The following is a 14,281-nucleotide window of genomic DNA, read 5'->3' as shown; positions in this document are numbered from 1 at the left end:
CAGCTGTGAATCTTTTTGTTGTATCATCCCATTTCACAAGTGGTGAAAGTATGTGTTGCAGTCTGTTTTGTCTGTGCCTGTCCTTTAGCCTCAGTTCATGTGTCAGCTAGAGCTGAGATTAATGCAGACTGGGAGAAGAAAGTCAAACATGGTTCTACTTTTGACATATATCTCTGCTATCCTGGATTAGATCCTGTACATTGCCACATGCTAAAAAATGCACGCACTGTGGTTTGACCAGAATGGGACTGTATTGTCATATGGCAAGAGCTGAGAACATAAGGACACTAGAACTGTTTAACTTTTTTCAATTTCACCAATCAGATTATTTTCTGTAGTATAAACAGGTGCACAGTATATATTCAAGGTGCTGTTTTGCTGTAAGTAGAATTTGCATGTTGGGAAGAAACAGCAAAATTGATAAAGCTTGGGGTGAGAAAAAGAATGAATATTTCTAGTCACTATCAAAGCCTTTCTTATTTGATAGGGATACTAAACATACGTGATCGGTGTGAGTATAATAAATCTATGACAAATCTTTCCAGAAAAGGATCTGTGTTTCCAATACTGAAAATATGGTTACCTTGGCCAAAGTGCATCCGGCCAGTTGTAGTCTCTGCACTAGTGATGTCAATACAGGCAAACTACAACAAAGGCATCTCCGAGTAAGCCAAGAAGGTGCCCTTCAGTGGGAAGATTTCTTGGTTGCATGCGTTCTCTATGTCAACACAACGAAGTCACAGCCTATTAATGACTTGGATTTGCTGCCTCCTCCACACCTTTAACTTCTTGATTTCTTTACCTTTCTGATTCTGCCTCTCCTCTCATCATAAGGGGTATACCTCCCTTCCAGAGCTCCTTTCTCTGTATACTGGCTGTGTTCTGCCTTTGTTTCTGTATCTGTCTGTCCCTTTCTCATACCACCTTTATAAGCCCTGGCTGCTCTTTCTCACTGACAGAAAGTCCTCCTTGCAGAGTTGGAGCCGAGCCATGCTATTGTATTACAGAGTAAAGGAGAGGATCTGGATTCATGTCACAAACTCTTCTGCCACGCTTCCAGTTCTCCACAGTTTTTCCTGTCTTGTTCCCCTCCTTCCATTCTATCACACTTTCCTTTTTTCTAGTCTTTTGCCTTGCCTGGTAGGAGCCCATCACGTACTCGAGCCAGCCGCTTCCATGGGCGACGGAGTAGTGCCATTGGCATTGAGAACATACAGGAGGAAAAGAGGTATGAGCTGTGGGAAGATGAGACAAAGAGGGTAGAAAAACAGGAGGAGATGAGAAAAGGAACATGAAAAGGCACATATAAGGACAGAAGGGGAATTGACAGGAATGAGAGCTGAAATGGAAATGATTGGAAGAAAAACCTAATTATCAGCTAATGGAGAAATGGACAAATGACAGAAACAGACAAAAAAGGACATTTGGAAGTGGGGAGAATCAGTATTTGAGGAGGAATGGAGGAAATGGGTGGAGGAATATTGAAAGATCACTCTTAAATATTTTACAGTATGATCCAGGACTCTTGAGTCTCCTCTTCTGTATTCACCACTTTTAGATAAGAGTCAGATAACAGGCTAGTACTTGGTAAAGGGATGCTTGATTGTTTGTTTCCATGTTAAAATGTTCAAATAGGCAAAACTTGTATCTTAAAGGACTTTTTTTTAAAGCATTAAGTCAAAAAGACTAGTGTTTAAGTTAGATTATCTGAGAAATAATTATAACTAATGGATAAAATACAGGTTCAAGGAGTGATTTGGCATATTTGACAGAATTATAACCATTCAAAAGTTGTCAACTGGTCACCAGAGATTATTTAGATAAATCATAAATTTCTCTCAGCTCTAGCTGAGACACCTTTTTAAGATTATACAGAGTCTCAAAAGTCACATGAGTGCTGTGCATCTAATATGCAATTTTCCCAGTTGCAAGAATTCCAGAAAGCAGGTTAAAGACTCGGTGTAGAAGGGAAAAAGTAATCTTTAATGTGGAAACCATTTTATGACAGAAGGAAATTACTACATATTCTGTTCTTTCTTAATGAGGTACATATGGCCTAATCTGAATAAAAATAGTATAGAATCTACTTGGAGAAAAATTAAATCTTCTGAGACAACTGCCCTGTTGCCCAGTCTAAGCCAACACAGTTAACCACAGCTTCTCACTATTTTAATTACTTTTGTGCTTTAGGCAGTCGTGTCCCTCAATCCATTACTTTGTGTTCAACAAGCTTTTCTATCCCCTTGAAGAATCTGTATAACTTTTCTATCATAAAGAAAATGCCTGGATTTATTTTCTTCTTTTTTTTTTCCTGCTCTTTGCTAGGAGGAACTGGTAAGCTGTTTGGCTTATTTAGCTTTCTTTTTGCATATTTGTAAACTTAGATATGAGGAACAGGGAGCCTTAGCTTGTATTTTGTGAAAGACTTTTTGGGTCATTCTTGAAGGTGCAGTTTCACTAGCAACTGTTGTGTTCTAACAGTTCGTTGCTATTGAAAAGCAGGTGTGATACTTCCTCTCTCCCAGTGTCTCTTTCAACTACCCAGTTCTGACTGTTCCTTGTGATGGTTCAGATACTCAGTGGATCTTCCATGGAACCGATTCAGCCCACTAATCTAAGAGAAAAAGTATCAACTTACTTTCCTTGATAATTGTCTGCCAGATTCTGCCATGAACTGGCTCATGGAGAAGTTTGATGGGTATCAGGACTGATGGGAAGTGCACTCAGTAAGAGTGAAGGAGGCTGGAGCATTCTCTCTTCCTGGCAACAGTGAGCTCAACGTGTGACTTCACCTGAAGCTGTAATTTAACGATATGCAGGCTTTGATGACGGAGCTGACCCAGTCCATCCCACTTGTTCATGTGTTACAGAAGTTTCAGGATTGTTTTAATTTTAGAATTTTTGTCAGGGTAATTTCAAGTCTCACAAACAATTGTATTAGCACAAGTGAGGGCGTGAGGAACTGTGATTTGAGGGGTACAGGTAGGATCAACTGACCAGGAGAGCAGGGGAAGAGCTCTGTGAACTCCCATCACTGAAGCTCCCCAGCATCCCCCCCTCCAAAAATACCCCCTTAGTTTTCCTTTACTTAATTAAACATACCTCTCTTTTCAGTTACTTACACAGACAGCTTTCTTCAGAAGTATCTTGACAAGTACTAGCAGCAGTAATACTATAGTAACCATCATATTTACACTCTCTATTAAATACTAATGAAAGAGAGAGGATAGAAGAAAAAGTTAAAGAATTAAAGGTGAATACTGAAATTAATTTAAGCTTTTAAATCAATTAAAGTTTGCCATTTCGAATATGTCAGATGTGACATGTAAGGAGTCTGCCCTTTTCAATACAACTGTGTTTACTTCTGTTTCACATGTATATGAGAGATCCAGCTTTGTATTGTGGCTTGTAAAAGACTGTTAGAATAGACAGTAGTTAACTCTGGCTCTGGGTATAGCTTGTTTCTCTTTTCTCCAAGCAGAGACACTGCAGAGAGGATACAGAGGGTGTTGGACAGTCCAGGAACTTTCTTTGACCTGAAGTCTGATGGATCATCCAGTCCCAGCTCCCCAGAGTTCCCCAGCAGGAAGAGCAAGTGAGTTGAAAATAATTTGAAAGATGCTCACTGTCTCTGGTATTGGCTTAAGTGTGGTGCATGTCTCATTCTGTTGGAGGCTTTGCTGAGATTGTCCACATCAGGCATTGTAGCATCTTAAAAGTTAGATGTCTGGCTGTGGTACAGTATTTCAGAGCCTGTCATGGACTCGGCTTTCTGAAGCAGTTGGTGAAGAAAGATTGGACTACTTAAAGGTGATTTTGGTTATATCTTTACTATAATGTTAACTTGCATCCAACAGGATACGCAGAGTCTTAGCTGTCCAGTTATCCATGTTTACTCATGTATATGTTTCTTCTATAGTTTGCTCTGGAGTGATTTTGGAGCTTCATGGAGAAGCTTGGACAAGGGTATGTTGGGATGTTGGGTTGTCCTCAAGTTCTGCCCCTTTAAGCAGAATCCGTGCCGCTGCTCCCAACCAGCGTGAACTAACCTGTCTTCAGTCCTCCCGAAGTGTTATAGCAGGTGTTACAGCACGGTCTCATGTGTTGCACCTATGTTTCATTGCTAAAGCACGCCATACCACACCCAGTGTTCTCCTGCAAAACACTTCATGCAGCAGTCTGCAAAATGGTTTTCCAGTTTCTGGTTGCCAAAAACTGGAAAAATGCAATTTCCTTGTAGTAGAGCTTTGCTGTTGCTAAGCTGTTTTATATTGGTGCGTGATCCTATCTAGAATACTTCAGGCAAACCACCCATTTACATTTCCAAGACTCCAGAGCAGCCTGTCTCTAAATCCAAGGCTGCAGCTGACTTTCTGGAACAGCTTGCCACACCTAATTTTTTTCATGAGGACTTGGATGAGACCTGTGGCAAAAAAGGGACAGAGTATTTTGTATTAGGGCATGTTGCTTCCTCAGGACTGTGTCTAGTCTAAGAAAATTTCAGGGCGTGCCCTAGAACCAGGGCTCTGTGGTTGTAGTTGCTCCAGGTACCAGATTTGACAAGGAAGAGCCTTCCTTCCAACTAGACCCAGTGCTATCTAAGAATTACAGGCTGCTGACTATCTGCAGTAGTTCAGCTACTCAGCTGTGTGCTTTAGTACTGCCCGGAATTTTGTCACAGCCAAGGTGCAGAGTTCTGGTAAGTACATTTTTGTGTATGTGCTAGTTTTGGTTTTGGGTTGGATGAGTGTCCAGAATTTTGGTGTGGAGGAGGATGTGAGTACATCTAGGAGATACAGACCATTTAAGATGCTAGCTCTGGCAGCCAAGGACAAGAGAGAATGCAGGACATGGAACTGTTGACTGGTCAGCAACCACCATCTTCCAGCATTACCACATCATTTCACCTCCCTTTCCTGATCCTGCCTGGGACCTTGTTAGTGAACTAGAAGTTCCTGACTAGGCATGTGTTAGGGACTCTTGTTTTGATTAGATAGCTGATTACCTTGCATAATAAGCGAGACTTCTCCTATTTAGAAAAGATCTCATAGCTTGGCTAGTCCTGGTTACCTGACTGTAGAATGTGTGCATGTCCTGGAAAAAAAGAAGTATGAAGCTTTCTTTCCTGACTTTTGCATATGATTGTGGGCTTCCCCCACTTCCCAGTCCCCGTTCTCCATCAGCTGAGGTGAGCCAGCTGCAGTGGCTGTTTCAAGTTGGTATCCATATGCTTTTGGAGAGAAAACGTAGCATGGGATTTCACTAACAATACTTGCATGAATATTGTTTATGCACATGAGGCATGACCTGTATTATTTGGCAGTCTGTCTAGTTCTGTCCCAGGATTCTCTCTATGCATTTTTTTCCAGTCACAGACTCAAACCACTTACGATCATAATTGTGGTGGTTTAGCCCATTCCTGGAGAGTTTGTTTATGAGATGGGATGTAGCATGGAGTTTTGCACAATTAGTGATTAGCCAGAGTTAGAGTTGTGATCTCAGACTTATGGACTAGCCCATGTGCAGTCATACTTTCTGCATGTTGTCTGAGGCAGGGGAGTAAGAACATGTAATTCCACCATGTAAAGCACACCATTTTCAGCAAGACATTATTAGCACAGTATTGCAGGAAAAGGCTGGGAGCGTGAATTCTAACAGTCTGTCTTGGAGACCATTTACTGATGTTCTGCTGAAATAGCCTATCTGTTTTTCATTAATTGTGGAACCACAAATCAGGATTCATGATATAGGCATAATTCTAATGCAAAAAGAGTTCTAAATGGTTCTAGAATAATTTGTGTAGTCCCTATTAGATAACATAAATGGGTTATCCCTGGTAGTATGTCATCAATCCTCTCCAGGTTCTCTCCATAGAGTACAGTCACAAGAAATTTCTCTTATCACAGAAATGTCCAGCATGTTGCTGCTGGTCTTAAGTAACCGTTTCAGATTCAAGACTTGAATGATCAACCTCTTCATCTGTGTTCTACTAAAACTAGCCTGAAAATAAATGCCAAGGGAGCACATAAATTATAGATTAATTAATTTATAGTAGAGACAAAGTGGCACTTACTTTCTGTCCTTGCCTCCTGATTCTCAACACACCCTTCTGCAGCGATCAGCCTGCAATCCATGAAACTGCATTGTTCACTTGAGCTAATGGTGTCTTCTGTCTCACATGCAGGGACAATTGTCCTTAGTTTTTCTGCTCTTCTGTCCAGGTAGCCTTCCAAATAATCCTTCTTCCCAAGGGACAGACTGAAAAGAATTAAGCCAGCCTATGTAACCAAGTAGCAGAACTCCTCAGGAAAAGACAACTTTTTGGGTTGCATCTGAAAAATCAAGCACTGTACTGTATATGTCCATATCCTAGGAAAAGTACATGGGTTTTTTGTGTGTGTGTTTTCCCTCCTCAGACACATCTGAGTGGGGACATCAAGCCAATCAGGAGTGGACCGGATGCTACTCAGTCACTGGTTACCTCACTGAAGATACTGGCAAGACTTTTGGGGTGAAATGAGAGTCCTGGCTAAGAGGAGCATGAACGTACTTAGAGGACCTCAAGGACTGTGGAGAGACCAAGTGGCACCAAGTAACGCTCCACTGGCAGTTCCTGGAGCAGGAATTCTGGGAGAGGGAGATGGACACAGAGCTCCTGTTGGAGCATTTGGGCTCTATGCTCTTCCCATTGCCCAATCAGCAGCCACTGAACCAGCCTCTGCTAATGATGGGGAACGGAGGCCACCTTGAGTGCGACCCCTTTTCTTCCCCTCCCTTCAAATGAGTAAGAACATCTTGGCCTGCAGAAGGCAAGAGCAGAGGAACATGTTTCCACCTCTGTCTCTAGTGCCTTTGAATTACATAGGTCAGGAAATGCAGTGCAGAGAACGAGGATGGAGAAACCTGCTGAAGAAAGATGCTGAGAAGCAGATACTTTGTGGAAATCTAGATCCCAGTTCACTTAAATTCATGTTATTGTTTGCTCTGCTGAGGGAGAAGCATGTTGGCCTTCATTTCCTCCAAAATATATTTCCTAAATTAGAGGAAATATCTTTGGCCTATATTGGCCCTATCTTTACTGTTCTCCCTGTTGCATGCTGGCATGGAATATGCCTGGGACTTTAGGTTTCATTACTGCTTGTAGGTCAAGATTGGCCACATTTTGCAGTGTTTCTGAAGGAATAAATATATTTAGTATGTTAAAAGTGTCTTATCTTTCTTGCCTCTCTTAGCTTTTTTATATTTCTTAACATTTTTAAGCACTCATCTCTCCCTTAGTGGCTAGTCTTACGCAAGCAGTGGTATTTCCCCATAAATTTTAGGCTTACATGCACAGTGCACCATGTAAGTGTGTCAGCGTCATGGACTGCTGTATCTCCTAGATGACTGTAAGCAGTGGATGACAAATTCTGATCTGGGAAGAGCTGACCTTAAGGGTCTTTCTTGATAGTTATGAAACATGCACCGGGCTACCTCAGTGTCTGTGTCATTTAAGAAAGTAGTGGTAAAGTGATCCAATACAGTTTGCTTTGAATATCCCTGTTGAATGACCCTGTGAGACCTAAAAGTTTAGTGGAATGGACCTAAAGGAGCCCATCTACTGGCAACTTGTCACATGGAAAATCACCAGGATGGGAATCTGACCTAGGTGTGTTCCTGTTTGTAAGCAGGAGGAAGTTCTGACATGCCTGTGCAAGAGCTTGGCACTTGATGCTGAATAGTTTGACACTGAGACAGCCTGCAGATCTCAGTAATTTGTTTCAACCTTCCCATTGCTTTGTTAAACTTTCTTAGTTAACTGTTCTATAATACTGGTTAATGTCTGTGTGTTTTCCTGCCTTCTTGTGTTACACCTGTCCAGAAAACCAGCAGTAACAATTTATAAGCTTTATGGCATGAAAAGTGTGCTTTTTATAGTCCCTTTGTTCTGTCTGGAATTTCACATAAGACCAAACATGATAGTCTGATAGTAGCTGTGGGAATGGGCAGCCAAGACTGGGTCTTGCCTACCTTTTATACTCAGTTTCACATCTCTTCATATTATATTTAGGCTTCTAAATCTCTGATCTCCAAAATAAGGCATCTGTTGACTTTAATGAATGTCTAGATGTGTTTGGTACTTAAATGCAGGTGGTGTGACTCACTCTGCTTTACTCCGCGTAAGTCTGTGACTTAAATATTCAGTTAGATTTGTCCTTTCATACAGTTATCCAGCATGGAGACAAAGAAGTGGTGTTTCTACTAAATGATGTAGCAACTAGAAATTAAGATATGCAAGCCAGTTCACTTGTGCTCTGCTCCTAGGTGGAAAAACTAGCTGTGGATGAATCATTTCTTCTTACTGTTTCTGATTGCTGTATAATAAAGTTATGCCACAAAAAATTAAGCCTGTGTGTAACAATAAGCATGATGATGTTGAATGCTTGCATTTCACAGAATGCTCAGGAGTCACACTTCAGGATACTGTGTGATGCAGCCACTCTCACGTTCTTCATCCAGTGTAAGCAGTTGTTGTAGTGGATTAAGGGAAAATGGAGCATCTGAGGAAGAGGAGAATGACAGGGTGGGTGTCTGATCTCTAACAAACAGAGGCTACCCTGCCTGATTTTACCAAGTGCATTATTAAAACACGTCTTCTTTGCCCTCTCCAGGAGCTGACGTGCTCTCTTGAGGGCCCTCCAAAACAGGATTCAATGGTTCAGAATATGTGGCTGGATGACAGTGACTGCACACCCAGTACTTCTAGCTCACCAGGTAAAAAAAGAAAGAATAAAAAGAAAAAATCCTCTACTTATGCTTCTAGAAGCGTATGGGAGGTTGAGCTGCATCCTTTATATGCTGTACTTAAGATCTGAGAAGATCTGTAGAAGATCTGTAGGTAGATGATAGAGAATTGGGGAGAGAAACTGGCGTGCAAACTTTAATGTGGAGAGAATGTTTCAGTAGCGTGAATAAATAGTGCTGTACATACTGCAGAGAGTTACAGTAGACTGCAAAGAATGAACGTGTTTGTGTTTCTGTGGAGAGCTATGGTTGCATTTCTGAATCAGTGCCCATACTTCTTTATAAACTAGACAGTTTGGATATAGGAATTATAGAAACAGTGTTTCCTGAACTAAGCAGTATGCTTCTCAGAATGGGGGTAGTCAGGTAGCTAACATATACTGAGCTTTTTTTTGGCTTGGCTCTTTAGTCAGTCTTACTTGATTAAAGCTGAAGTAGTTGATTTAAGTCAGCTTGGATCCAGTGCAAAGTCAGCTTGGATCTCTTTGCAAAGTGCAAAGAGATGATTATAGTCTTCTTTTTGGTCCCATAGCAGGGAGAACTATCATATTACCTGCTGCTGAGGTTGTATCACCTGCACTGATCTCAGACCCTGTTTGCAGTTGTTGTTTCGCTTTGTTAAAATGAACTGGTTTTTACTAAAGCATTTCATGTTGAGAAGCAGTCTAAAGCTAAAATTAGGGAAAATTTAAATCAGTTTCAACCTGTTTCTGAGAATGAGGCTGAGAGGCCTGTGTAAGATTTTGGGAAAGTATGATTGAGAAGACCAAGCTTTTGAGTTTGGGAAGTCATTAGAAACTGTGAAAGGCAAAACTTAACAATTGTTGCCGAAAGACTGGAATAGGAGCATGTTGAGATGGTAAGAGATAGTAGAGATTATGTTTATGGCAAGTGAGAGAGTTGGTTGGAAAGGACAGTGAAATCTTTGTAGGAATTGTGTGAAAAAAGGGATTGTTGATAAAGATAACAAGCATCAGAAAGTGGAGCCAGTTTACTCTGAAGATAGAGTTAGGTCTTAGTCTCCGCAGCTGCCCTGTATGAGATGTCAATAGTCGTCCTGCTTAAAATTGTCTGTATCTTAGTGACAGCACTGAGGATGTGATACTGTCAGATGTTCTGCAGAGACCTCTGTTCTGTGAGATGTTTGTAAGATTTCTCCACTTTGCAGAACGACTCACAGCATGAGTGCTTGTATGCTTAGAGACACAAGAGAAAAGCTCTGGTGTTGAAACTCTGGGAGAACAGGAAAAACAAGTGGGATTATTGATCATGCAGAGGAAGAGGAGAGCCATTCCATATGCTACAATTAGGAGCTGGGGTGCTATATACAAATATTGCTTGTTCTGAAGGAGAGACATAAAGGTGTTAAATGTGGTGATATGAAAAAGCAGCATGTCAGGGACCTTCACAACAGAAGACAACCAATGAGCTGCTATTATGAGGCAGAAGGTAGGAATGAGCTTCAATAAGTCCTTCTTTTGAAAGCTTGGAAGAAAGAGTTCAGTGTCATCAGCTCAGAGCAAGAGTGATAAAAAAAAACCTGTAAGGCCAGGAGGCCCAACAGCATGAAATTGTCTCTTTTGTAAGGGATCTGGAAATGACACCATAAAGGCAATAGTTGCTCTGTGCCTCACAGAGGGTTTTCACTCGTGTCACCATGACATTGTCCAGGTTACCATTTCCGTGTATTTCTGGGATTATCTTGAGCGGGCCAGAGCTCTGCTCACAAATTCACACCTATTGCCTTTGTGGCATGACACTGAGAACAGGCAGGTGTGAGAAAGATGGATGCTTTCTAGTGGCCTCTGTTGCTTTTCCCAAGATAGTTTCCCTATCTGCTGACTCCTTATTGTCCCACAAGTATATAAGTCATGCATCACCAAGAATAATCATTGCAGAGAATGCGATATAATGTTCAACATAATTTTTAGGTTTTATAGACTCCACTGTGAGTGGCAATGATCTGATACTGACACTGCAAAACTTTCACTGTGCTTTCTCAGTACTTTGGCATGGTCAGACAGCTGCACCCTGCAGGAGTGGTGTTTTTCTGCTGTACCATATCTATTCTTATATCTTCACTGCATACATGTAAAAAAACCAAACCTATATACGGGTACACCAACAAACCTGCAGGTGTGTATGTGGGCTTCTGATTTGTGCTAAGACAGCCATTGTTAAAATGGATAAACATGGATACTTTTCTGAAGTATCAATTCATCTAATCAGGAGACTGCAGAGATGTAGTTACACGTGTGTGTGAGGTACGAGGTAGCAGAGTCAAGCCTGCATTCTCTAAGCACAAGGTGAAATCTTGCTCTTAGGAATTTGAAAATTTATTTCCAGAAATTCTGACAGTTCTTGAGCTAGAAAAAAATAGGATTAAGACCAATTTGTTGTGCTAAAAAAAAAAGAAGAAAAACCACAGGGATGATACATTTATTTTGATTTTTGCAAATACTAAAAATTTTCTGTTTATTTACTACATCCAGTCCTGACGGAAGGCTAATTACCACAAGATCAAGTGTGGCAATACATGTTAATATTCCTAGACAAAATTACATTTAAATGAATATTGGTAATTTGGGTTAATCTGTGCAACAGGGAAGAACTGTAATTATCCATAACTGAACATAATAAACTGACGATATGCCAGAGTTAAACTAAACAAAGCAAAGAAAGCCCCTTGGGACACAGAGAGGCATCCTGGTGTTTTAGTTTTGCCCTTTACTGAGCTATACAATAACTATTCAGCCACAGTTAATGCACTGTGTAAAATCAGACTGAATTGGTTTTGGTTTTTTTCCAGAGAAACATAAGACATGCCCACTGTAAGTCTAGGTCTTACACTGAATGATTCCAGAATTCCTACTCATGTACACGTTCTTGGGTTCTCCAAATTGCCTTTCAGATTAAGAGAAAAATGTTACAGAAAAGGAGAAAAAAGTGTCAGCAGTCTGTAGTCATTATGCTCCCAAATAAAGACACAGAGAGCTGCCATTGCCAAAATATTTTCTGATTTGGCTTTAAAGTACAAACATGTCTCATATGCCAGTGCATATCATATGAGGCAGAGGTGACTTTTCTCTTAGCCTCAAGGGCAGGACATAAATCCAGCTATAACTCTCTTTAACACTTCTAGTGTTATATTCTTAGAGATAAGGCATTCAGGTTGCACAGATGTATTTAGTAATGGCATTTCTTAGCTTGACTGCATGAATTGTCACTTACTGGAACCTGCTGTATTATTTTAAACTATTTTTTGTGTGTAACATTAGACTGATAAAAACAGACTCATGAAAACCTTTGTAAAGGTTGGAAAATTCCTTTATTACTCATTAGATAGCTACAGGTGTAGCTTCTTTAGGCAAGAAGCCAAAGAGCTGTGGCATTGAAACAGTCTGGAACCAGTGGCCAGTGATTTTTTTGAATGAATGAATGAAATGAAAATAGTCACCTTCTTCGTGTTTCAAGCTAGAATGAGAAATAGGTCAAGGTAACATTAGTCAAGTTGGCCATCCTTTCACTCTTACCTGTGGATGAGTCACAGATCTGTGAAAAGATTGGGGTAAAACCAGCTATATGTGCAACTCCTGGGATGCCCTCTTGATTATTTCTTTATTGTTCTGTGCTTGGTTCCCTTCTAGGAAGCAGGTTGCTTCCTTCCAGCAGTGTTGCTGGCTCCACTGGAAAAGGAAAAGGCAGCAAAGCAGATGCTCAGCACCATAATCCAGTAAGTGCTTTAATAAAATGTTTCCTTCTCACTTGCACAAAGATAAAGATGGGAGAAAAGAGAGGAACTTTATTTAGGAGGCTTTGCTTGCTGAGGGTTGAAAGGGCAATGAGAAGGTGCTTGGAGAGGGAGGTTAAAGAACTGCCTTGTTCTGCAGGCCTCCATTTTGTGCTGTGTGTGATGTCACCGCTGGAGGACTGTCTTGGTGCACACTGGGTGAGGAGCACAGGTAATGGACGTGGAGGAGCGCTGTAGGCCCTTGGCTCAGGATGGAGGCAGGCCCTGGGCCATCCCTGGCCTCACTGAAACAGTGCAGCAATTACTGTAGGGCTCCACAGTAAACAGAGTTAATCCTATACCTTCTTCCCCAAACGATCTTCCATGGCCAGCTGACTCTGGCCTGCCTAATGTACCTAAGCTCTCCCTTTCTTGGTTGCCTCCTTCCTCTCAGGGAACAGCATTTCCCATTGAGACACTGCTCTCTGCCCTAATCTAGGCACAGTTTTTTTCCTCCTCTTTTTTGTTTGTTTGTTCAATTTCCTTTGCTCAGATGCAATCTAGCTTTCTCTGTGCCTATCTACTGCTTCTTATAGTTTCATACTCTACAGAACCCCTTTCTTTTGCTCATTTTGTAATGTTGTGCCTATCTGTTCACTTGCTTGTTTGCTTTTAGCCTAGTATTGCTGGGACCTACTTGTCCACGCCAGTTTCACAGCTTTTCCAGACATGGGAAGTGGGACTTGATCTCCTGGAGAGATCTGTAATAGAGCAAAGGGGAACACACCTTCAGGTTTGTTCCCTACAATTCATAGTCCAGTTTTGCTTGTGTTGCTGAGAGTATCTCTTTTCGCTTGCTATATTCCTTTCCTTGCTCAGTATCTTCTCTGGCCTGACAGCTAAACAACATGCTGCCTTGAAAGTGGTGTGGATGTGAGGCTCTCAGGAACTAGTTTGGTATATAGTGAAGCAGAAGGGGTATCATCTTTATAGAAGGAAATTCTTCCACCTATTGCTAAATAATCCTGAACAGCTGGTAGTTCTTATTACTGATGTTTAGATCCTCAGTGTTTTTTCAGTGTTCGGCTTTTAGCTGCCCTGCCACCTTGTGGCATTCAGAGCAGTCAGGTAAGCAGTCAGCATTCAAAGTCAGTCACCACCACTCCTTGTGGTGGTGGTCACTGGTGCCACAGGAGATCAGAAAGGGAAGCCAGATAAAGAAGCTGTTACTATTTATCACTGAGACTACTGCAATGCACACTACAGCAAAGACAAGTACTGAGCATGACAGTGTAGCTGCCAGCCAGTGTTTACTGAGGTACTCACCAGAGTGTTTACCGAGCTTGTGCTCTGTAACCCTGGAGCAAGGTTGTCTGAACAAGAGGCAGAACTCCCATCAAAATTCTGCTCCCAAACAGGCAAATTTTTCTCAAAGTATGTATACAGTCAGAATTACAACAATTTGCAAACTCACTGATATAAATGCAAAGGCTGTGGTTTTGCATTTACTGGTGGTTATTACAGGCACTAAGCAATGGAAGGAAAATCCTGAGTTTGGATTTTCCTTATCTCAGTAGTGTTTTAAGTATTATTTTAGTACCTAAGGTTTTGAGCATTTAGTTTCCACTGATCTGAAGTAGGTCTAAAGGCCTTTAAAATAGTTTTGTGAAATATATCACAGTCTGTAAGATCCATCTCATTTGGTATGCCTGCTAAATCAACAACATTCTGCCACAAAGGCTGGTTATTTTTCAATCAGTCTGGTTC

The 14,281-nt window shown here is 41.2% G+C and overlaps 1 protein-coding gene across 19 annotated transcripts in view; it reads left to right on the top strand.

The window, feature by feature from the left end:
• The window catches only part of LOC116781936 (rap1 GTPase-activating protein 1-like), a 44,319-nt gene that overhangs the window by 28,790 nt on the left and 1,248 nt on the right, over nucleotides 1–14,281 (top strand). For 7 of the 19 annotated variants that reach the window (XM_032677779.1, XM_032677777.1, XM_032677775.1 and 4 more), the window contains 6 exons: nucleotides 1,125–1,228; nucleotides 3,479–3,595; nucleotides 8,437–8,563; nucleotides 8,652–8,754; nucleotides 12,432–12,517; nucleotides 12,675–12,746. In XM_032677779.1, coding sequence (XP_032533670.1) covers nucleotides 1,125–1,228; nucleotides 3,479–3,595; nucleotides 8,437–8,563; nucleotides 8,652–8,754; nucleotides 12,432–12,517; nucleotides 12,675–12,698 — 561 coding nt within the window. In that variant the 3' untranslated portion in view covers nucleotides 12,699–12,746. Of the gene's footprint in view, nucleotides 1–1,124; nucleotides 1,229–3,478; nucleotides 3,600–3,919; nucleotides 3,967–6,416; nucleotides 7,206–8,436; nucleotides 8,564–8,651; nucleotides 8,755–12,431; nucleotides 12,518–12,674; nucleotides 13,815–14,281 lie in introns of those variants that run through there. The other 12 variants (XM_032677772.1, XR_004355032.1, XM_032677773.1 and 9 more) reach the window with 12 other exon arrangements.

This window comes from Chiroxiphia lanceolata, chromosome 2 (assembly GCF_009829145.1).
Source record: "Chiroxiphia lanceolata isolate bChiLan1 chromosome 2, bChiLan1.pri, whole genome shotgun sequence".
Classification (NCBI taxonomy): domain Eukaryota; kingdom Metazoa; phylum Chordata; class Aves; order Passeriformes; family Pipridae; genus Chiroxiphia; species Chiroxiphia lanceolata.
This window is presented reverse-complemented; position numbering and strand designations above follow the sequence as displayed.